Raw genomic sequence first — 23,141 nt, forward strand, 5'->3', positions numbered from 1 at the left:
ACCATGTACGTTTCCTCCATTGATCCTTTGCACACTGTGCGCTCTGTCTGGAGCGCTGTTCCAGACCCCAACCTACCTGTATGTCTCCTAGTTAATGTTGCCTTTCCTGCAGATCACAGTTCAAAGGTCACTTCCTTAGCAAAGTCTTCCTGATCTCTAAACTAAATTAATTCCTTTCACTGAAGCCTCTCATTTTTTTTTTTTTTTTCCTTCTCTTGGAGGCTGAGGTTTTATAATAATTTGTGTGGCTCTTTGATGAATGTCTCTCTTCCTGATCATACTGGAAGCTCTGTGAAGGCAGCAACCAGGTCCACTTTTACTTACCACTGTGGCTCCAATGGTTAGGACAATATTCAGTATATGGTAGGTGTTCAAACAATAGTTGTTGAATAAATGAAGCTACAACACACTTCCCTGGGGTTTATGGAGAAAGAAAAAAAAAAAATAAAGACAAGCCTCTTCCAAAAGTCGATGATGCGTTTAGTCCTTCTGTGGAGGATAAAATTGAGCTGAGAGTGGACATTCAGTTCATCAGGCAACCAATGCCAGCCAGACAGCCCTAGGCTTCTGCCTGTCTGTGCCTGGGAGAAGAGCAGCTAAGTGTGATGAGGGAGTTTCAGTTGGTGGGTTGGGTTGGTTGGATGAAAGCACAGACAGAGGGGAAGAACCCAGTCACATCCTCTCCTCCTGAGTGGCAGGCCTGCAGCTTGGACCTCAGTCTGGTCCCACCCAGGCAGAGGGAGCTCACTGGCCCCACTAGCCTCTGGCCGGTTATCTCCACAAGGAGCTCTGGGCATCCACGGTGAGTGTCACCCTGAGGCAGAGGCAGGATATGTTGAGAGTGATCCCAAACAGCCCCTCTCCAGGTGCGACTCCCTAGTGCAACCAGTGCTGTACTTAGAGATTCATTCTGTGGTCTCTGAAATATGTAAACACAAGGAAAGATAACACATCGGGTGAGTTTACCAGATTCATGTCAGATATTATTTTGATGGAATCCGAAAGGAAGAGAATTTGAAGGAAATGCAAAACTAATCAGTGGAGTGTTGGCAGCAAGTGAGGGAAAGGCGGGAGGCAAAGAAAAACTTCATCCACTTTAAAGCCCCATCCTTCCATTCTGCAAATGTAGAGAATAGGAAGAACTATTTTCAGATAGAAAATTCGAGAAGGTAATTATTATTTTTAAGATTCTTGCAACATAGCTTCGATTATTTGAGTTGCCACAATCCTGTTGGACTTGGGCTTCGTTGCTGGTGAAGAGAGACTATGTTTGACTTTGCTTGGAAACCATAAAACCACAACAAGATAAATTCTTCCGAAGGCTACTAGGCAACCCCAGACTCTCCTCTACACCATGAGAAGGACTTGTGATGAAAGCCTCACAGAGAGCGTGAGGGAAGAACCTCAAGGTAGTTCTCCAGCGTCTCTTAACGAATAACCAAGAATAAATACGATTCAGATGCCGGGTGTCTTCTCAGGAAATCTAAGCCTTATAAACCACAAGAACAAAAATCTATAGTCTGATCAGTCTCCCTAAAATTATATGCTACTGATTTGACAGCCAAAAGGTCAGCCGTTAGGATCTTTTTGAAAGTTGATTTAAAAGGAGCCAGAGGAATGTCCTCATTGAACCGCACCACTTCCTTCCCGGGACCATCAGGGAACCTCCCCAGCCTTTCAAGATAGGTTCTGCTCAGAAAGGTCAGCCGGGCAGTGGAAACCCCAGGCAAAGTTAGCAAGCCGGGGCAGCGAATCTCCTTCCCAGCGCTCTCGGCCATTTCTTTCCTTCTCGACCCCCGGGAGGTGGACCCCGTGGAAAGGCTCCCGGAGAGGGAGGTTCACGTAAAGGCTTTGCAGCTGCGGAGAGACGCCGGAGGCCGTGCTTCTCCGGGAGGTAGGGAAGCCGGTGAGAGAGGCTGGGGCCCCCGCCCCTGGCTCTGCCGGGGACCAGCGCATCCTGGAGCCGGGCGCGGGGCGCGCGGAGGGGCGTGGCGGCGCACGGGGCGCGCCGGGAACCTGCCTGGGGGCTGAGCCCGCCTAGCCGACCTTCGCGAAGGGAGCTTTAGTGCGGGGGCGGGGGAGTGGGAGGAGGCCTGAACCCCCAGGGTGCACCCGGAAGGAGGACCGCTTGCAGAGGGAGGACAGAGCCGCCGAGCAGCTGGGCGCAGGAGTGAGAGAGTGTGCGAGCGGGCCCGGGAGCGCGGCCGCGGATCCGCCGCCGGCGGGGAGCCGGCCCGGCGTGTTGCACTCGGTCACCAGGGCCGCCCAGCGCCCCGCAGCCCTGCAGCCGCGCGCCCCGGCTCCCGCCACCGCGGCCGGCCCAGAGCGCGCACCGGCACCGCCGCTGCGCTCGCTGCGCTACCTGGAACCAGAACGAGCCCGAGAGAGAGAGAAGGTAAAGGGAAGGAGAGAGGGAGAGAGGAAGGAGAGAGAGAATACGGGTGCAAGCAGCACAAATTGCAGACAAATTGTAAGCAAGTTTGTACGTGCGTGCTCGGGGTCGTGCGTGCTTAATGGGAGGGAGAGGATGGTGATGGTGGCGGTGGTGTGCGTACGTGTGTGATACTCAAGGATGAGGAGAGACGGAGGTGGGGAGCGTCCTCCTTGCATCTCGTGCGTAGATACCCCTATTAATATCCCCCCTCTGAGTTGTCATTTCCGCTTGTGGCACTTCTTCTGGGGTCCAGTGATGCAGAAGAAAAAGGCAGCCACCCTCTTATTGCGATGGTCGAGACTGTTGCTACTATCAGATGGGAGATGTAGGGCGTTGAACAAATTCCAGGAGCCTCCCTTCCTCCACTGCCGACTATTTTAGGAAGGGCTGGGGGAGGGGAAATGGGTAGCAAGGCCCGGGGCTTGAAGAACTGCGGAGGCCGGGGCTTCAGACTCTACTCCAGCTGTCGCCCTGCGATTTCTGGCAGGCGGACCCTACGCTAGAGGGCAAGATAACTTTCATCTCCTCTCCAGAAAGACACGTTTCAGACAGATTTTGCATCACTGCCGGAGGGAGTTCTGTGAAATGGTGGTTCACGGAGCGGCAGGTGTATGGCAAAGGGCAGGAAAATATGCAAAATAAAGCAGCTGTTAACCATCAAGGAAAGAGAGCCGGCTGGGAAACGGGGTTCAGCGGGCTGCCTGGGATAACAGAGCTTGGAGGCTGCAAGTTCAGGCCCTCTTCCGCAAATAGAGTCAGGTTCAACCCTGGGGAGAAAAAGACACCAGCTGTGAAACCGGTCTTAGCATTCCCAGAATGTTCATTTCTGAGCTTCTCAGTTTGGGGTAGAAAACCTGTATGCATCTGAAAATTTTCTGTAAATATTAAGAGAGTTCAAATGGGTATCTATTTTTGTCTTCATCTGAGAGCTACTTTTCCAAAGAAAGCGTTTGTATTCAGGAGCCAGACTTGTGGATGAGAAAGTATAATAATTTTCAATTAAGCAAAGATTATTAATATGACCCACATCTGCGTAAAATGCTGATTTAACCATGAGTCATGAGGATTGTTCTTTGAGAGGCTTGCTGTTCTCCATGATGAAAAAGATTAATAGGATGGATAAAAAGTTCCTGACATCACCAGAACAGTGTAATAAAAAACGTATCTGTGTTTTTCTTGCACTTTTGAGTCTGTTTATTACTTTGTGGCAAGTTTAGAACAAAATGTGCCAGATCAACACTAGCTTAATATATTTCAGGCTGAAGATAAAGGCACATCTTCAGACTGACTCAGATAATAATATTGCTAGCCTTTGAAAATATTTGCTCAGTTATTACATTATAGCCTCACTTTTATCTGTCTTAACTAATGATTTTTTCACAAACTGGTTTATTTCTGTCCTCGTCCCCCACGTAAGAATTTCTTTCCACTTGATTCTTCTGTGCAAAGGAGTAAGGATTGAGAAAAGGTAGTTTATCATTTAAAAATGTTCAAGAATTGCTTGTGCTAAGTGGGGAGGGTGCTACAGTAGGACCTGCTCTCTGATAATTATGCAGCCCACACAGCTACTTGGAGATGAAGGGAGGTGTCACTGAAACCGGATGTAAGAAACCCATGACTGGGCAAGGTTGGTAGCAATTTCTCCCCAGGGCAGACGGCACCAGCGCTAGATACAGCAGTCACACCCTGTGGTCTGAAGACAGGCGTGCAGGACCCAAGGCTCCCCTTTGAGGAAGTCTGCGTATCTCCTTCTCTGAAATGTGTTAAATGTGTCCTTCCTTGTGGTCTAAACCAGTGAGAACTCATGTTTGGCACGAAGTGCAGTATAGACTCTAGCAAAGCACGGGAGGAAGGTAGCAGGTATCTTTGGGCAAGATTTATACTCCAGGCTTACAAAAAAATGTTCAATCATGACATAGTATCTGTCATGCTGATTAGCTCTGTACTTCATCTTTTGATTACTTCTACAGGGAAAGGACCAATTTTTATTTGTTACCCTATAAAATTCATGAGTGAATAATTACCAGCACTATTCACTGATAGCCCGTACACAGGCATCAGTAATATTTTTGTATTAACTGCAGGGATGTCCGTCTTCTTCCCCACCGTTTAGCCATCTTAGCATTCATTAATTAGTACCATTACTAAAGGACGAATAGAGAAAAACAATAATTAAATGTAAAATTAGACACTTTATGTGACTCACTCCAGCAAAGGACTTAGATAGAAGGGGGGTTGAAATGTATTCATTAGCTTTTAAAATTTTTGTTTAGTAGTGGATTTTAATAGGAGTGCTATTGGACATATTTAGACATGTAATGAAGTAATACTTCATAGGGTTGTGAATTGGTTTACGTTTTTATGGTCTCAGTTCATCTTTTTCAGCTAGAAATGAGCCATATCATCTCTGGTTGTTGCAGGGGCTGGAACTTTCTGCTTCAGTTTCCTAATATTAAAAACCTCAGTTGCATTGCTTGAAGATGTAGCCTTGTGGCTTAGCAGTGTTTCTTCTAGTGTTTTCCTACTGTATTCCTTTTTAATAGCACAAATAGGAAACTGCTTTAGCAGGCAGTTGTCCATTCTGTTTAGAGACTGGAAAAGTCAAGTTGTGATGATTCATTCCCGTGCTTTTCACAGGTGTTGGTGTTAAGAAGAGTACATTGTTCAGATAGGAGAATCCCAGATAGCAGATACTGTAAATTCCCTCTGCATCCCGTACGATAAATGCAGCAGATGGTAGTGCTTGGGTATTCTCTTTGCTCCCACAGTACCCTGGATTTCTCCATTACGATACGCAACCTACTTTGTTGTCATATTGTTTGTATGATCCCCCGCTCTGGTACATAAACTCTAAGAGGGGCTTATCTGTCTTGTTCACTGCTATTAACTCAGAACCAGTGTCCTTTACACGTGGTTTCTCAATACATTTGCTGTATGACATAATAAATACAGGAATCTTACCTCTCTGCTAGGTGTGGTGGGTATAATTAGCTGCTTTGTAATCTTAGTTCCTTCTCTGGACATGATTAGAAGATGGTGCAAGGACTGTTAATTGGCACACAACCTATCAGTGTCTCCCTAAGTCTCCCTTCCCATCCCTCCCCCTCTCTTCCTCCCCCCTTCCCCACCCAATATCCTGCACCTGATTAAAAACTCTTAATTAGCCTGGGACTAGTGAGATCATTGACGGTGCTGGACATTCCCTTCATGTCCTAGTTCTGTAGGTCATGCCCGCATAGACAGGAAGAGGCAGAATTAAGACTCAGCTCCATGTCTTTTTTAGTCCAGAGTCTGTGCATTTCCCGTTACCACGATCCCATGTCAGGTGGTTGTTGAGGACCTCCATACGCAGAACCAGGTCAAAATCATCCAGCTGGTCAGAACCAAGCTAAGTCTAAACTCATATCTTCTAACATCCAGAACACATATCTTGTAAAAATTTACTTTTATTATCTTTGTCTGATTAATTTGAAATTTTTATCAAATCACATGGCCCTTTAAATTTAAGTATCAGTAAAAAGCAGGAATATCATAATTTCACAAAATAGGAAATATGTGTGTACATGAATGGTGAAAGCAAAATATTTAACCTTATGTCTAAAAAGGGAAGGATGTTGCATCAATATCTTTTGCAGCGGGGAGGAAGGAGTTTTCTGAGGGTGGTCCTGTAGAAAACTACACGTTCATACTTTAGTGATGAATAGAGGAAAACGATAATTAAATGTAAAATTAGACACTTATGCGACTCACTCCGGCAAAGGATTGAGAGTGAAAGTGATTCAAGAAAACAAAAATAGGTACTGGGGGCTAGGATGTGTTCGGGGATCTAGTTAATATCAGTGGGTAGGATGTCGAAACAGTAAGAGTTATAATCTCTGTGCCTGCAAAATGTTCACGGTCTGGTTAGAGGGAGATAAGACTAACTGGTAAGGATTATAAGACAGGTCTTACTTCGCACAGTGTGGCTTGTTGGTGCTGGAGGAATGGAGGGAATTGCTGAAAGTGTGCTGCTGTGTGAGCGGTGGCTTTGCGCAGAGTGTGGGTCCTGGGCTGGGTCCAGCGAGCCTTTGGATTTGCTCAGCTGAGCGTGGGGAGGGATAATTAAGATGCTGTTCAGCAAGGATGTGAGGGTATGAACTGCAGCGTTTGGGGAAATAGTAACCTGCATAGCTCCTCTACTGCTGAGCTCAGCCTATGGCGCCTTGGCCCACAGAATCTCAAGTCAGAGCCCTGAGAGTCACTCACCATCCCCTGACTACCTCACCTCCCACTCCCTGTCTCCCCCCAGTCACCAAGTCCTGCACGTTTTGCCTCCTCAAGATTTGTTTGGATTTTACCCTCCGTTCACCATCCTGTTTCAGTCTCTCATCATCTTCCACCTGGGCCCCTGAGATACCTTCCTAACAGATCTTCCTGGAACTTTGAGCTGTCAACCTCAAATACACCCTTAAAAAATGTACCTAGAATGGGCTTCCCTGGAGGCGCAGTGGTTAAGAATCTGCCTGTCAATGCAGAGGACACGGGTTTGAGCCCAGGTCCGGGAAGATCCCACATGCCGCGGAGCAACTAAGCCCGTGCGCCACAACTACTGAGCCTGCGCTCTAGAGCTCGCGAGCCACAGCTTCTGAGCCCGTGTGCCACAACTACTGAAGCCTGTGTGCCTAGAGCCCGTGCTCTGCAACAAGAGAAGCCACCGCAATGAGAAGCCCGTGCACCACAAGGGAGAGTAGCCCCTGCTCGCCGCAACTAGAGAAAGCCCGCGCGCAGCAACAGAGACCCAACACAGCCAAAAATAAATAAATAAAATTTAAAAAAAAAAAGAAAAAAGAGCAATGTGCTTTAAAAAAAAAATGTAGCTAGAATAATCTCAATTACACGTGGTCACGTCCAGCTTCAAAATCCGTCAAGGTTTCCTGTTGCCTCCTGGAGACTCAGGACCAGCTTCTGGGCAGAGCACACAGGGCTCAGCCATCTGGCTGCCCCCTCCTTTGCCAGCCTCAGCCCCAGAATGTCACCTGGTAGAGTCCCTCACTGACTGTTGGCAGTTCTACCTACAAATCATGCTGTTTCTTGTGTCCATGCCTTTGCTCAAGCTATCCATCCTGCCTGGAATGCATGTTGTATTTTTCACCTGACTACCTCTAACCCCTTTACCACGGCTCAGGTCAGGGGCTAGCTCCCTCCCAGGACACTCTCAGAACTTCCAGATTGGTTTAGTGCCCATCCTTTGTATCCTTCATTTCTATATTTGCTTGTACCCATGGTTTTGTTATAATAGCTTTTCTATACTGTATCTTCCACTGTGTTCTAAGCTCCTCAAGCAGTGAGCTGTGTATCATATTCATCCTGTTGCCCCAGCCTTGAACTCTGACGCTCAGAATGTGTTAGTTATACTGTGGAAGTAAGACTGGGTATATCAGCTAAAGTTGGACACAGGCAGAGGAATTCTGAGTTTAATGCGGCATCAAAAGAAAGAGGGAGAGAAAGAGAGGGAGGGAGAGAGGGAAGTATTGCAGGATTACTCTATTGTGAACGTGAATGTGAACTAGGAGAGGCAGGAGGGTGGTGATCTGCAATGTAATGGCTCATAGGCCATTCTCTGATTTTAATTCTCTAATTCTTTTAATTCTCTAATTCTTGATTGATGGTGGGGGCCACATCTTAATCATCTGTGAACTCCAGTGCTGAGCAGGGCCTGGCATGGGGTAGCTAAATTAAAATGAATTTCTTCCCTCATCCCTACTTAGTATATATGTAGCTACTAGCTAGATTTCAGAAAGCTGTGTTCTTGCATTTGGAGAACCTAACTTTCTAACAGCTGAGGGGAGCCATTTGTAAGATCCCTTAGGCACTTCTCACTGTCTATCAGTCTTCAAATTCAGGTAGCTTTGGTATGTGGGCTGGTGGAATGTTTTTCCCCAGGACATGAAGGTTGCTAATGGGTGCACGGCTCCAGTCGGGCTGGGCTGCAGGCCTTGAGGCATGAGGGCCAGCCATTAGTAATTATTTCTCCTCTGAGAATCCCTGGGGGAACCACCCACCGAGAGGTACCTCTCTAGCCTAGAAGCTGCCAAGTACTGGGTCCTACTTCCTGTATCTTTGCAAGCAGCCAGGAGAAGTCTGTCTTTGCCTTCTTACCAGTCAGTGCTATTCACTGCACCACTGACCCCTAACTTGCTAAGTGGCCAGTGCACCCTTTCTGGCCCCAGAAATGTTCAGGGCAGCAGCAGTGTGCAATGTTTTACATCCTTTTTGAGGTAGTGGTCTAAAAAGATGTTATCAGCTTATTCGTGGAATCTAACTAGATACCAGTATATACTAGTGTTAATGCCATTTTAAAAGTCAGTTGTAATCTGTAATTACACTGTATTACTTAACCAATTCTTCACAAATAATACAAGTTTTATGACCACACATTCACGTTATAATGTTTGATAGCCCTCATAGACGCCTCTTATTTCCTTGCCGAAGTTGGACCATCCCATAGATGAAGGTGGACCACACACATAGATGCGCTGTGTTTTCTTTACAGTCTTGCTTTTGCCATCCTCCCCTGCCCCTGCCCTGTTTCTTTTCTTCACCTTCATCATCATAGCCCAGAGATGAGTATGAATTGTAAAAGTATCATGCTCACATAAGCCCCCTTGGTTTGGTGTCTTGGTTAAATTTCTTTCTCTGGGTACATTTTTCACCCTCCTCTTCTTTCTCTTCTTTCCTCTTTGGCTAACCCTAGGATTAGGAAATTCATGTTCAAAGTACATGTCTCCATGTCAAGATTTCATCAACTACTCTCTTATCTCTTTTTTACCTCCCCCAGTCCAGCATGATGAATTAAACTTGACCAAAGCAGAGAATACAGGAAGGAAAGGGGTTAGAAGGAAAATGTCCTCTCTGTTAGCCCCCCATCCCACCCCAGCCTTCCAACTTACTTTAGAATCTTTCCATGGGGAGGGAAAAGCTAGATCAAACCCGTTGTCTTCTAAAATGACAAGATTTGAGATTTGGATTTCTAGAATGAAACAGTTTTATATTTATCCTGTTTCAATTCATCAAATTTTAGGAGCTAAGATCTGATCTCATTCCTGAAAAGTGTACAAACACAACAGAGCAAAATAGGTGTGCAAAGCAGGCTAAAATAGCCCAGATAAGAGAACCTGTGAATATTAGGAAATAGAACCGGCGTTTTGAATACAGGTACTTTCACTTTCATAGATCAAAGAAAAAGGTCTAGTTTAAAAAGAAAACGTGGAAAAAAGTGAACATTTCTCCTTTTAGCAACCAATTTTACTGTGTATGTTTTGATTATGTGTTTATCAAGTACCATGAGAATTCCTCATATTTGCCTACTACTTTATAGTTTATAAGTATTTTTACATTAGTTATTTCACTTCGGAAATAAGAGATGAATCATCTCTTCAAACTGAATAAAGATAGCTCTACTTTTTGCACTCAGGTGACCTATATAGATGTTTTAAAAATATTGAACCTTTTCTGTTTGGTTTTCAGGTTCCTGAGTTCATTTAAGAGGACAGTCTTAAAGCAAAAGAAGAAAAAGAAGTGGTTGGATTTCTGGGAGATCTCTTCGCTGACTGCTTTGAGTGCCTGGGATTCGTCCATGACTCGATAGAACTGAAGAAGTTCAAGTATGTTTTCTGGAGGGACCTAGGGCTGCACTGCGTCAGGCCAAGAGTCTCCAGTGGTGGTTCCGTGCCAAGGTGGGACCATGGCAGCCTCCAGGACAGCCTCGCGGGCTTCTCGGGACATCGCCAACGTGATGCAAAGGCTGCAAGGTAAGGGGCAGAAACGTCAGGGGTTTTTTGTTTTGTTTTCTCGTGTGCTTTAAATTTTAAATGCCGACTTACCTCAGATTCTCTTCGGTTTGCTTGAATTTTTATTCAGTTTTATGAAGCTGCAGCAAGGAATAGCACCATGATGGCTTTTATCCTAGTGTTTTCAAACTAGTCCATGCTATTTTAAGATGCTGTCTTCTTCAAGTAGAAAAAAGACGAAGCTCCTTTTTTGGTTTTGTGTCTGCATTAGTGTGACCTTAACGGCTATTCAGTTCAGTGTCTGGCTGAGAACTGAGTCATCGGCAAACTGTCTTTCAATAAACAGTGACGATACAGCACCATGACAAGGCCCTGATAAGGATATCATGACAGTGGTGGACAAATAACTATATGCTACAGTCCAATAAGTAAACCAGTGGTTTACTTATCCCAGCGAGAAAGCTCTTGGACATCTAGAAAGTCTTTAAGCAAAAAGAGGCAGAAAGGCCCAGAGGGGTGTCACGACCTGACGAGATTAATGGCTGGTGGCCCTGTGTGTGTGGCCTGGAACCCCGTCCTCCACCTGTGTCCTTTCTCCAGCACCAAATGGTTTTACACAGGAGAGTTCACAGTGAAATGTTATGGCAGCTCATAGATGAATTCCTAAGTGTGAATTTTAAAATTCTTTAATATGTGTATTCCTTGAACCAGAAAAAAAAAATCATCATCTACACCTCTATGAAAATATTGCTTCTTTTGTCACAGTCGTCATGTTACTTCTCTCAGGCTTCAAATGGCTATTTTCAGGATATAAAACTGTCCATACTTAGCAGTGTTTGGCTCTAGGCTTTGTCAAGAGAGCTTGAACATAATACTGTAGCTTGGCTTTTGAGCATGTGACTTTGCACCGCAGCCATCATATTAATCTGTCACAGCCCCACTTTCCTGGCTTATAATGCATTTAATATGCACACGAGCAGTCATTTCCATTTAAGCACTTTTCAAATACAGACCAGACTCTTACCTCTGGCTGTTCATGACCCGGAACATGCTCCCATTTATAGAAAATCAGGCTATCGGTGGGAATGGGTGTTTTTCTTTGTCTGACAAGAGACCACCAATTTGACTGAAGCTCCTGCAGTCACGTGACCCCCACCCATGTTCATCTGCCTGGGCTAATTTGTGATGCTTCAGTGCAAGCGGCGTTTGTTTCCCATTGATTATTGAAAAATCGCACTCGTCATGCTGGAAAGAACCTGGCTGGATAAAAGACCAGATCCTTGCTGAATATGGGGGCATAAATCTCCTCCATAGGCTGAAAAACCTTTGACTGGGTCTCCCCATTGCCAAGGATCTCCAATTTAAGTTGTACATCTTTACTTGGGTGGATGGAACACTGAACTTGGAGTTCTTTACTCTGTCTTGCCCGTCTTTGCCGTTTGCCTGGGTACAAATGACTGAACCATTTTGTGCCCCAGTAACCTCAGCTTCAAAATGATGGGATGGAAACTTAGGGTCCTTTGCAAAAGTGTGGGAAGATACTTATGTAATGAAGCAGATTTTCCTTTGAGTGATTAAACGTGAAAATTCTGTGGATAAGATACATATTGACAACAAAGGAAAGGTGTAGAAAGTAAGTTTGAAACACTTAATTCAGAATCAGATTATGGTCCTACCAGCACTCTACTCTTTATACTTATTTTGGTTTGAATGAAAATTCTTTTATTAAAGTAATGGTTAGAGGTGAGAGGAGAGGGAAGGGTACTGATGCCTCAGTGTTTTGTTTTATTTTATTTTATTTTTTTGTAGTGTAGCAGCATGGATGGACTTGGAGGACATTATGCTAAGTGGAATAAGTCAGAGAGAGAAAGACAAATACTGTAGGGTATTGCTTATATGTGGAATCTAAAAAATACAACAAACTAGTGAATATAACAAAAAAGAATCAGACTCACAGATATCGAGAACAAATTAGGGGTTACCAGTGGGGAGAGGGAAGTGGGGAGGGGAATATAGGGGTAGGGGAGTAAGTGGTACAAACTACTATGTATAAAATAAATAAGCTACAAGGATATATTGTACAACACAGGGAACATAGCCAATATTTTATGATAACTATAGATGGAGTATAACCTTTAAAAACTGTGAATCACTGTATTATATACCTGTAATAACTTATATAATATTGCATAGCAACTATACATCAATAAAAATTCTTTTATTAAGGTGATGGTTAGGGGTGAGAGGAGAGAGAAGGGTACTGATGGCTCAGTGCTTTGTTCATTTGTTTGTTTTCATGGATGTACAGATGGTTTTGCTTGAGAGGTGGGTGGAGTGGGGGAAAGCCCTGGAGTCCCACCCTCCCCGCACCCTAGGCCTGTGACGGTAAATGTCCTAATTAGCATCTATGTGTTTAGGGACCCCACTTGCAAAATGTGGACTGTTTTCACCCTGCTCAGCCCTCTCAAGATTGTTGTCAAGCTCAGTGACGTAATAGACAAAAGGTGCTTTAAAAGCTATAAATACTGTCATATGGTCAGCTGTTCTGATTGTCGTGGAAGAAAATTGGATGAGAAGGCACAGCCCTGGCAGTTTGTTGCAAATTGGGCTAGTCATGCAGATTTGGGGAGGAATGTTAACCGTTTTTATATATTCTGTATTGTATAAAGCAGGTAACTTTATTACATAATGAAGAGACTATAGTAACTGTATAATTTTTTTCCTTTCTAGTATAAGGAAGAGTTATAACATGTCCTAAGGGTACTTGACAAATTTAGAACAATAAACCTTACAATTCAGAAGGAGAGAAAATTCCTGAGCCCTAGATACTTATCATTAACTTTTAGCATCAATTATGTCATGAAATAGGTAATTGGTGACAACAAAATGTAAGGTCTGTACAAGATGCAGCACATCTAGCCTGCGACAGTGAGAGCCAAATGACAGGGCTGGAAGGAAAGGTGATCTGCGGATTTGTCTGTTAACATATTGAGCTGCTGGGTTAATTTTGCCGATTCAGCTGGCAAGGCCTCCTCTTCATCTCAGCTCTCACTGTGCATCCTACTGAGGCTTTGAACCCAAACAAGAGTCAGCCGGCCAGAGGAGACCTGTCTTCTGCCAAGGGTATTGAGTAACTTTTCTTGCCTGCTAGAACCTCCAAACCAGGGACCAAGGTCCTAGTAAACGGAGGGCTGGCATTATTACCCAGATCATTAAGACAAGTGAGGGAATTTATTTGAGGAACAGGAAATTTTTATTAACTTAAATAGAACCAGAGTTGCTATTTTCAAAGTTCAACTCTATAATAACATTCTTCTAGAATCCTCTTTTCTTTGCCTGGTTAGATAATCCACGTAACTAACGTTTTTTTCCCTCCCCTTGGGTTTTATTGTCATATCAGCTCCATGCATAACTAATAAAAAGCATGTAACATTGAATAATGGCAACTTGGCTTTCCTCTCTTGCTTATTTAGTTTACAACCATAATTGTTGACTGTTTTTCTGCTTTTAGTTTTTATTTCCAGTGCTACGAAATTAAGGCACACACATAGATTGCTACATAATTTAGCTGCTACTGTAGCAGTTCAGTATTTCACCTTTGCCAATATTTGTACTTGTTTGGGCATAATGTTTTAGGCTGGGATCCTGAATTATGGATGAGCAGACAGACTGCAATGCAGAGTTTTGTTTGCTCTTAAGAAGAATGAATGTTTCTGTAACTTTCATCCATTTAAATATAAGCAATTTAATATTTAAATATTTAAATAAAAGCAAATATTAGACACTGGCATAATACAGGGCTTTAAATTTTAAATGCACATGATTAGTATATACATTTTCTGCTTTTAAAGGCTTACTAAGGGAATCTATTTAACAGGTGGCTTGTGGAGTCTTTTTAGTTTAAATCACATCTAAAAAAATAAATGTTGAACTGTTCAGATTTAAGATAGTGACAAGAGGTTAAGGCTTTTGTCATTTTTCATAGTGCTTCTACATAACGTTTGCTTAAAAAGGGTTTGTTAACTGACTTTTATCAATTACATTTTTTTCATTTGAAGATCATCTACCAGGATTTTTAGATTAAAGTATCAGTGTTGATTATTTCAAGGCAGCGTGGCATCCACGCAACCTTACAGAGCAGGTGGTAAATGCCAGAGAAGACTCAAATGGGCAGGCTAGTGTGTCACATAGAGATCAATTTAATAAAAAAGAAGGATTGTTGACTGCAAGATTAAACTTTGATTTTTAAACCTTGTGAATAAAATCAAAGAGAAACAAATGAGGAAAGGAGTAAACATTTACTCTTGGAGATATATCTATGAAATTTGCTAACTGTTCAAAAAAAAATAATCATGGCCTTCCCCTAAAATTGTTTTTATGATCAACATTGAACTTTTTTGGCTAAATATAGTATTTCCTATAAATCCATTTTACTGTAAAAAAAAAAAAACCCTCAGACTAACAAAAAAGCTTACTGAAAAGTAGAATAAACAACTATAACTAATGAAGACTTAATTTTCTTTTAGCTTAACATCAAATAAGCATTGGTAGGAAAAATTTGCCATCTTGTGAAGATTCTGATTTTTGATAGTGCTTTAAAGATTAAGTTTTGTTGCTTTGACTTAATGAATCTTCTTATTAAACTACAAAGTAGTGTCAAAAATCCATTTATCATATTTAGGCTGAAATTCTCCTTTTGGTTTAATCTCTTTCTTCCTATAATAGACATTATATGACAGCATCTCAAATTTAAATATAACACAAAACTGAGCACAAAACAATGATATTTTGGAACATCATAGTTCAATAAATATTTGATGAACAAGTAGATAAATCATGATCCCTAAATTAAGGAATCGAAGATGAGATTAGTCAAAACATACGTTAAAACAAAGGAAGAAACCAGTTAAATTGGCTCCTACTTTATTTGCTTTCTTTAAAAAAAATCTTTATCTGAATTTTAATCAAAATTGGGTTTTGACCATAAAATCATTTTAAGGACACCTGTCCAGTTTGAATGGGTGACTGTATTGACCCCTCAGATGCGTGTGTTGTTTTTGTAACTGTCGTGCTTTAAACACATTTTTCCTTCCTAAAGATATATTACACGTTCTTATTACTATTAAATGTATTAAATCATTTACATTTGTATAATGCCCTATCCTCCAAGCCTTTCCTTTTGCAGAGCCTTTTATCCACTATGCATTATGGAGAAAGTGCTTGAAGCCTTCAGGATTTTTAAAGGCCTGTAAAAATATTGGCTCTCAAATAGAAAAAGAAAACTGCTAAATCAAAATTCACAAAAGTTTACAAATGCTAAAATTATGTCAACTACCTTGAAGGTAGAAATTGGGTCAAATGCATGTCAGTGCCCTATACATTGACTAGCATTTCATAATATGGACAATTCATAAGTCTTGTTGAGTGAATATAATATAAATACTTAATATCAGACTGATTTTCAACGGTGGAAGCAGGGAGACTAGGAGGGTCAACTTTGATAACTCAAAAGAGAGATAAGAGTGACTTCGACTAGATATTAAACAGTGGATAGAGACAGAAGTGGTAAAAATCTAGATATATTTCGAAAGTAAAGCCAAAAGATTTTGCTGATGGATTGGCTGTGGTGTGTGAGAGAGGGGAGTGAAAGTTGGCCCCTTCATTTTTCATTTGGAAATGAGGAAATATATAAGACTGTTGGGAATAAGGTTGAGAAGGAAAATCAAGAGCTCTGGGGGGACATGTTACATTTTAGATGCCTGGTGGACATCCAAGATAGTAATTGAATGTCTGTGACTGTAGAGATCAAGGGAGAAGACACAGCTGGAAAAAAACATTTGGAAATCATAAGCACACAGAGAGTATTTAAAGCTGTGGGATGGGCTGACATCACCCAGGGAATAAGAATAGATAGAAAAGAGGTTTGAGAACTAGAACATCCAACATCAGGGGCGGGAGGATGAGGAGAGCCCCACATATGAGACTGAGAGCTGCAGCCGATGTGGTCAGAAGAAAGAAGACAGAAGGCTTCCCTGGCAGCCAAAGGAGAAAGTTCAAGGGCGGAGTGATCAATTGTATTGATGCCGTTCACGTTCTTTACATGTGCAGGTTTCAATGTTTATAGCACGTAAAAAGATTATGTGTTTTTTATATATAAATATCAGGCCTGAGTTGATGCATATAGTTTCAAAATCATTTCTGGAAGAATAAAAGAATGGTCCTGTGCGTTGCCCGTAAAGAGTTGCAAGGTTCTTGGAAGTTAATTGGATAAGGGCAATTCCTTAAGAATTAATTATATAAATAAAATTCTGTATTGATGTTGAGCCCAATCAATAATGCATCCTAAGGATAAAATAGCTCTCACTCAGGCCCTAATCAGTTCTCCATCCTTGTGGAGTTGGGGGCCCTGCTATGAACTGAAGGATTGTCCTCGTGAGAATGGTACATCCACTGATGCCATTTTGGACACCTGTGTGTGACTCTTGCATCTCAGTGCACCTCCTTCCCTCATAAATCTCCATTTGCACCCCTGGACTTTATCTTTCTAGACTCGTTCCACATAACAAAACTAAGAGCATTCCTCTTCTGTTTTGGAGAAAGTCTTTATGGAGTCGGTGTCATCTCTTTTCACTGCTTTGGTCATTGTCGAGTTAGATCCTCTAGGACATAATGAAAGTATGACATTCGAGGTGTTTGGATTATCTGAATCCTTGTGACGACTTTGGGATTGCCCCTCCATCGAGACTGGGGTGGTAGGTACCATTCCCCAAAATGCTGTAACTGAATTTGGGTAAACTACGTTTGCATTTGGGAGAACTCTTTCAGTCATTGTGCTGGTACCTATTTAACTCCGCCTGTGTTGAGTCAGACCTGGGGCCGTGGGTTGGCCTCTGTAAGAAAATGAAGGCCACACAGGTGCCTGTGAACTTTAGAGTTTCATGAATGTAAAATTTAGGTAATAGATACCAATAAAGGGAAAAAGTGCTAGACTTTAAATGTCATGTGATATATTCCTGATATATCTTAAAAGCCTTATAGAAACAATTCACACCCCAGGTTATTATTTTTCTCTTACATTTTCCTTCTAATTGGAGCTAATGAGAATATTGACACATTTTTTTGTGGTATTCACACCTAAATACATAGTTCCTGATCTTTGCATGACATTTTGTAATTAAGCAATTATCAGTCATAGTATTCAGTTAATCATGTACTCATTTAGCTAGAAGTTATCATGTAAGAATATATGCCGCTTTGCCATAATTCTGAGCATAGGCAAATCATAATTTTCTGTTTGTTTTCCTCAAATAAATGAATGAAAATGGGAGAAGGAGGAATTGACAACTGCCTCAAACAGAGGCAAGGTGAAATGGTTTATGTAAGATTTTAAATTCCTTGGATGTAGTGAAGTTTGCTTTAGTATTTTTTTAAATGGTTTCTATGGTAACCTATGTTCTTTTTGTTTCCTCATTGTTCACAATGACCTCTTGGATTAAAAACAAACAATTCCTTCCTCTGCTGATATTAATCTTTCATGTTTAGTAAACACTGGTCCCCACCCATGTTTTAAAAAAATTATTTACCTTGAATTATACAGCTGTTCTCCATTCTTTTGCTTCCTTTCTCCTCACATGTCACCAACATTGTTCTCATGGCATTTTGAATCCCTTTTATCTATTTATTCTTTATTATACTGTTGACTTGTTTACTGACTTGGGAAGAATTTTGAAATTTCCAGGGCTTATCTTGTGGGTTTTTTTGTTATTGTTGCTGACGCTCTTATGATTTTATGGGCCATAGTGTTCATGTTGCCAAGAATTACACTAATTACATACTCATGGTCACATTTTTCAGCTCCTTTACTTTTCTGAGAGTTCTCACAGATTTTTATCCTTTTGTGGTTGAAATGAGCATTCATTGCTCTAATATTGAAGAGAAAAATGTAGAATTCTTACCCAGAAACCCGGGAGCTAAACTAAAGAGTACCCCTGATATAATGAAAGAGATTGTTCAAAATACAACTCCAGTTGGGTCTTTCCCCCTGTTTCAAAGCCTACAGTGACTCATCATAACCTTTAAGATAAATTCATTGTTCGAAATGGATCTTCCTGTGTGGCTCCTTTTAACTTCCTATCTTTGTTTCTGATCACCCTCTGTAAATGATGTTTCCACCACCCTGAACCACTTCTGGTTTTCCTCAAGCTAATTTCCATCTCACTTCCATGTGTTTGCATGTTCTCTCTCTCTCTTGTCTCTCGCTCCCCTTTCTCTTTTTATTTACCTAGACTTGACTCAGGCTTTAAGACTCAGATAACACATTGTCTCCACTCTCCCAATGCCACCAGCCAAAGTGAAATGACTCCTTTGTCCTCTACTTTCAGTATGCTTCTGTTAAAGTATTGATTATATCAGTCTGTCATGGTTTGTTTCTTTCTCTCCGTGTCCCATTAGAATATTCAAACCTTGAGGGTAGGGGTCTTGTCTTAGTCACCTTTAGATATCCAGTACTGAGCACAAAACTTGACATGTAGTAGGTACTCAGTTCATCCAATTGTGCATACCTGCATTTAACAAATATTTTTTGAGCATCTGCTGTGTCCAAGTCCTCTGACTACAGATGTGAATATGATATATGGGGTTTCTCTCCTTGTGGGGCTGTAGTCTACTGGAGTGACATGATAATTAACAAGGAATTTATAAACTGGGTGATAGATATGATGTGTAAGTATATGTTTGATGAATAAATGAATGAATAGATGAAATTTGCACAAAACACACAGATGTAATTAAGTAAATTGACCAGGCTAGCAGACCATTTAATGGTCTAAATTATTTTCATGTAATCTTTTACTCTGCCTGAGTTGAAAACACCTTATTCTTAAAAGCCCAGGTCCCAGTTTTATAGAACTGGTGTGGTTGTTTAGATTGGAAGTGACTTATCATTTATAATTTGATGTTCTTATTTTGAAGATGAAGTCACAGAGTTCTTGAGCAGTGAAGTGATAAGCCAAGGTCATAAGTAGATATATGAGGAACTCCAACCTCTGAGAAAATTGAGGGGTAACTTGCTTTTCATACATTAGTGCATATTCCTTCAAGATTATTTTGCATAGTTGCTAATGATCAACTGGATCATTATGGATAGGAGACAAGACTAGCTATGTAATTTTTTATTTTGGCTTAGTACAAATAAAAGTGTGGGCCCTTGTTCAACAGTTATTAAGAACAGTTAATATGCAGCAGAACATTGAGCCATGTGTAGGGCCAGTCTGGGTATAGGGCCCATCTGGGTGCAGGGCCCCATACAGTACCCAAGTCACACACCCATGAGGCCAGCACTGGTAGGAGATCAGACTTTGGAGAACTTCGGACCCTGAGGGCCACCGCAAAAGCAAAATTAAGAGGTGGAAGAGGGTGAAGAGGAGAGGAAGCAAAACATCAAAGAGAGCCCTTAGCTGTCTCAAAATTGTATCTGGAACAGTCTTGTATAAAAGGAGGACTGTCTCTCTCACCTCATCTCAACTCTTCCTTGACCGGAACACAAAGCTAGTCCTTGAGCACTTGAGCGCAATCAATCAGCTGGTCTATGGGCTAAATATACCGGGGGCCTGGGAGCCTTCCCATCACTTACAATCTTATCTTTCTAGGTTTCAAAATAACTTATCAAAAAAATCATTCATGGCCACTTAGCGAATTGAAGCTTGCTTATACATTTCATCAAAAGGAAAGATCATTTTGATTATTAATTATTTTAATATCCAGTTTTCTACCAAAAACGTTTAGGTTGTACTGAATAATCATGATGAGAAACTAGGAATTATTTTCTTATTTCTAGATGTATTCATGCTAATTATATCCCTCTAATATCTCTGTTCTACAATTAGTAGCACTACAGTCAAATTTGTAAGAAACGTGGTACAGGCCATATAAAAAGATTTGGTGGAAATTTCTTATCTCTTGACTTCATCTTATTCAGTGAAGTTGTGAAAAATCCCTAAAGAGTGCATGGCTTTTGTGTTTACAAGTCAAAAAGCATGAAAACATTTAGTTGTGAAAGCATTGCCAAGTTCATGGGTCTCAAGTAAGTGTTGAATATTCTGCGATCATTTCATGTTCTAATGTTATGATACTTTTCTGTTTTCATAATTATGCTAGGTAGACACCTATGCATAATTAATGAATTTAATGAACTAATATAAAGCATAGTTAAATCAGACTGGAAACATGTGTATACAAATAGCACTCTTTTTTTATTCTTTTTCATATTCTTTTCCATTATTGTTAATTATAGGATATTTAATTTAGTTCCCTGTGCTATATAGTAGGACCTTGTTGTTTATCCATTCTGTATATAATAGTTTGCATCTGGTAATCCCAGACTCCCAATCCATCCCTCCGCTCCGCCCCTTGGCAACCACAGGTCTGTTTTCTATATCTGTGAGTCAGTTTTGCTTTCGTACATAAGTTCGTTTGTGTCATAGTTTAGATTCCACATATAAGTGATACCGTATGGTTTTTGTCTTTGTCTGACTTACTTCACTTAGTATGATAATCTCTAGGTCCATCCATGTTGCTGCAAATGGCATTATTTCATTCTTTTTTATGGCTGAGTTGTATTCCATTATATATATACACACACACACCACATCTTCTTTATCCATTCATCTGTTGATGGACATTTAGGTTGTTTCATGTCTTGGCTATTGTAAATAGTGCTGCTATGAATATAGGGATGCGTGTATCTTTTCAAATTATAGTTTTGTCTGGATATATGCCCAAGAGTGGGATTGCTGGATCATATGGTAGCTCTAATTTTAGTTTTTTGAGGAACCTCCATACTGTTTTCCATAGTGGCTGTACCAATTCATTCCCATCAACAGTGTAGGAGGGTTCCTTTTTCTCCACACTTCTCCAGCATTTATTTATTTGTAAACTTTCTGATGATGGCCATTCTGACTGGTGTGAGGTGGTACCTCATTTTAGTTTTGATTTGTGTTTCTCTAATAATAGTGATGATGAGCATCTTTTCATTTGCCAACTGGCCATCTGTATGTCTCCTTTGGAGAAGTGTCTATTTAGGTCTTCTGCCCATTTACAAATAGCACTCTTTAACATTTTTTATTTGGTTTTATAATGTCTGTTTTCTATGAAATACATGTCTCACCTTTGTGATAAAACGGCACCTTTTCAAAATAATAGCTCACCACCACAATAATCAGACAAAGAAGGAGTGGTAGTTCTGATACATTTTAAAGCCTTGTTTATTTTTTTCTTTTGATACTTTGTACTTTTAAAAAGAACAGTTTCATGACACCATTGAGTCTTGGACATACTTTCTGAGTTTAATATGATGATAGCAGTGGTCACATAAAACTCCATCAAGTATCTAAATATTTGGAAGATGGCCAGTTATATTAAAAATATCACTTTGTCTGTTTAACATTACCCATAAAAATCTGCATTTTTTAGATTCCCTAGGTAACACTCAGTGATTGAAATCTAAGTGTCCTGAAAGGCTTATAGAATCTTTTTAAAAAATTTTTTAAAAATTTATTTCTTTTTATTTTTTGGTTGTGTTGGGTCTTCGTTTCTGTGCGAGGGCTTCCTCTAGTTGCGGCAAGCGGGGTCCACTCTTCATCGCGGTGCGCGGGCCTCTCACTGTCGCGGCCTCTCCTGTTGCGGAGCACAGGCTCCAGACGCGCAGGCTCAGTAGTTGTGGCTCACGGGCCCAGTTGCTCCGCGGCATGTGGGATCTTCCCAGACCAGGGCTTGAACCCGTGTCCCCTGCATTGGCAGGCAGATTCTCAACCACTGCGCCACCAGGGAAGCCCAGGCTTATAGAATCTTATCATTTTTGAGGGAAAACTCTTAAAAGATCTTGTCTAACTCTGATTTTTAAAGATGAGTAATTGAGATTCCTAAAGATTAAACAACTTGTACAAAGTCACGCATTTGGTTAAGGCAAAATCGGACTAGGACCTTAGATTATCTGACTTTCTCCAGAATTATGGAATTTTCTCCTCATGATAAAATTATATGGCTCATTAATAAGCATTGCCTTTTCAGCTTTGTTCTGAGTTGAAAAGCATTGATATTTAGTGTGTGCTTAGTTCACATAAAAACTTACACTTTGTATTTACCTCTAATTAGAGCACTTTTTACAAATAGCTGGAGCTGTTGAGGGCATAGCCAACGTCTGTCTCAACTTTGCAAAATATGGTAAATGTTCACTGAACATTTGTTGAATGGATATTAGGTTAGTAAATTCACCTCCTCTGCAGTGTGCCTTTGAAGAAAGAGAGAGAGAGAGAGAGAGCACGAGAGAGGGAAGAAGAGAGGGAGACGGGGAGAGAGAGAGCTCATCACTTGACTTTTTAACTGTTGCTTCAATAGGGCTATTGCAAAAATTTCTCTGTAGAGACTATTTATTTGCTGTAGTCACTTGAACTAGAAATTATTAACTATAGGCTATAGCTTAAAAAATAATGTTATTCTCAAGGACGCTTTTTCTTCTGAAAGCTTTGCCATGCAATTGACTAGTTTCTTTGCATTTGTGTGATCTTTTGTTCGTGAAATACAGTAATGAGTGGCCATTCAGCAGATATTCCATTCCTACAACAAATATAAATTGAACACCTCCTATGTTCCAGATACTGTGTTAAGCATAGAGGATCTTACTCTGAAACTGACAGTCGTGTCCTGTTCCTTACGGGACTTCAAAGCTAGTAACCAGTTTGTAACCACAATTGAAGAATTTGGCCACGGGTCACTCTGGACGGGGGGCAGAGGATGCTTTGGAAGTAGGTTGGCATTCCTCCTGGTCTGACGCCAGCCGTGGCCCCAGGAGCCTCCCTGGCTACCACTGTGCTGATGATCTGCTTCGGGCACTGGCCCTTCCTCATGTTAATTCTCATGCCAGCTTTTGGGAACTAGGCCAC

The 23,141-nt window shown here is 41.3% G+C and overlaps 1 protein-coding gene across 12 annotated transcripts in view; it reads left to right on the plus strand.

The window, feature by feature from the left end:
* Nucleotides 1-2,197: 2,197 nt before the first annotated feature.
* SYNE1 (spectrin repeat containing nuclear envelope protein 1) overlaps nt 2,198-23,141 on the plus strand; it is a 454,100-nt gene continuing 433,156 nt past the window's right edge. For 7 of the 12 annotated variants that reach the window (XM_036871073.1, XM_036871080.1, XM_036871074.1 and 4 more), the window contains exons 1-2: nt 2,200-2,395; nt 9,941-10,224. In XM_036871073.1, the coding sequence (XP_036726968.1) occupies nt 10,158-10,224 (67 nt within the window). In that variant the 5' untranslated portion in view covers nt 2,200-2,395; nt 9,941-10,157. Of the gene's footprint in view, nt 2,396-9,940; nt 10,225-23,141 lie in introns of all 12 variants that reach the window. The other 5 variants (XM_036871084.1, XM_036871085.1, XM_036871083.1 and 2 more) reach the window with 3 other exon arrangements.

The sequence above is a fragment of the Balaenoptera musculus genome, chromosome 12 (assembly GCF_009873245.2).
Source record: "Balaenoptera musculus isolate JJ_BM4_2016_0621 chromosome 12, mBalMus1.pri.v3, whole genome shotgun sequence".
Lineage (NCBI taxonomy): Eukaryota > Metazoa > Chordata > Mammalia > Artiodactyla > Balaenopteridae > Balaenoptera > Balaenoptera musculus.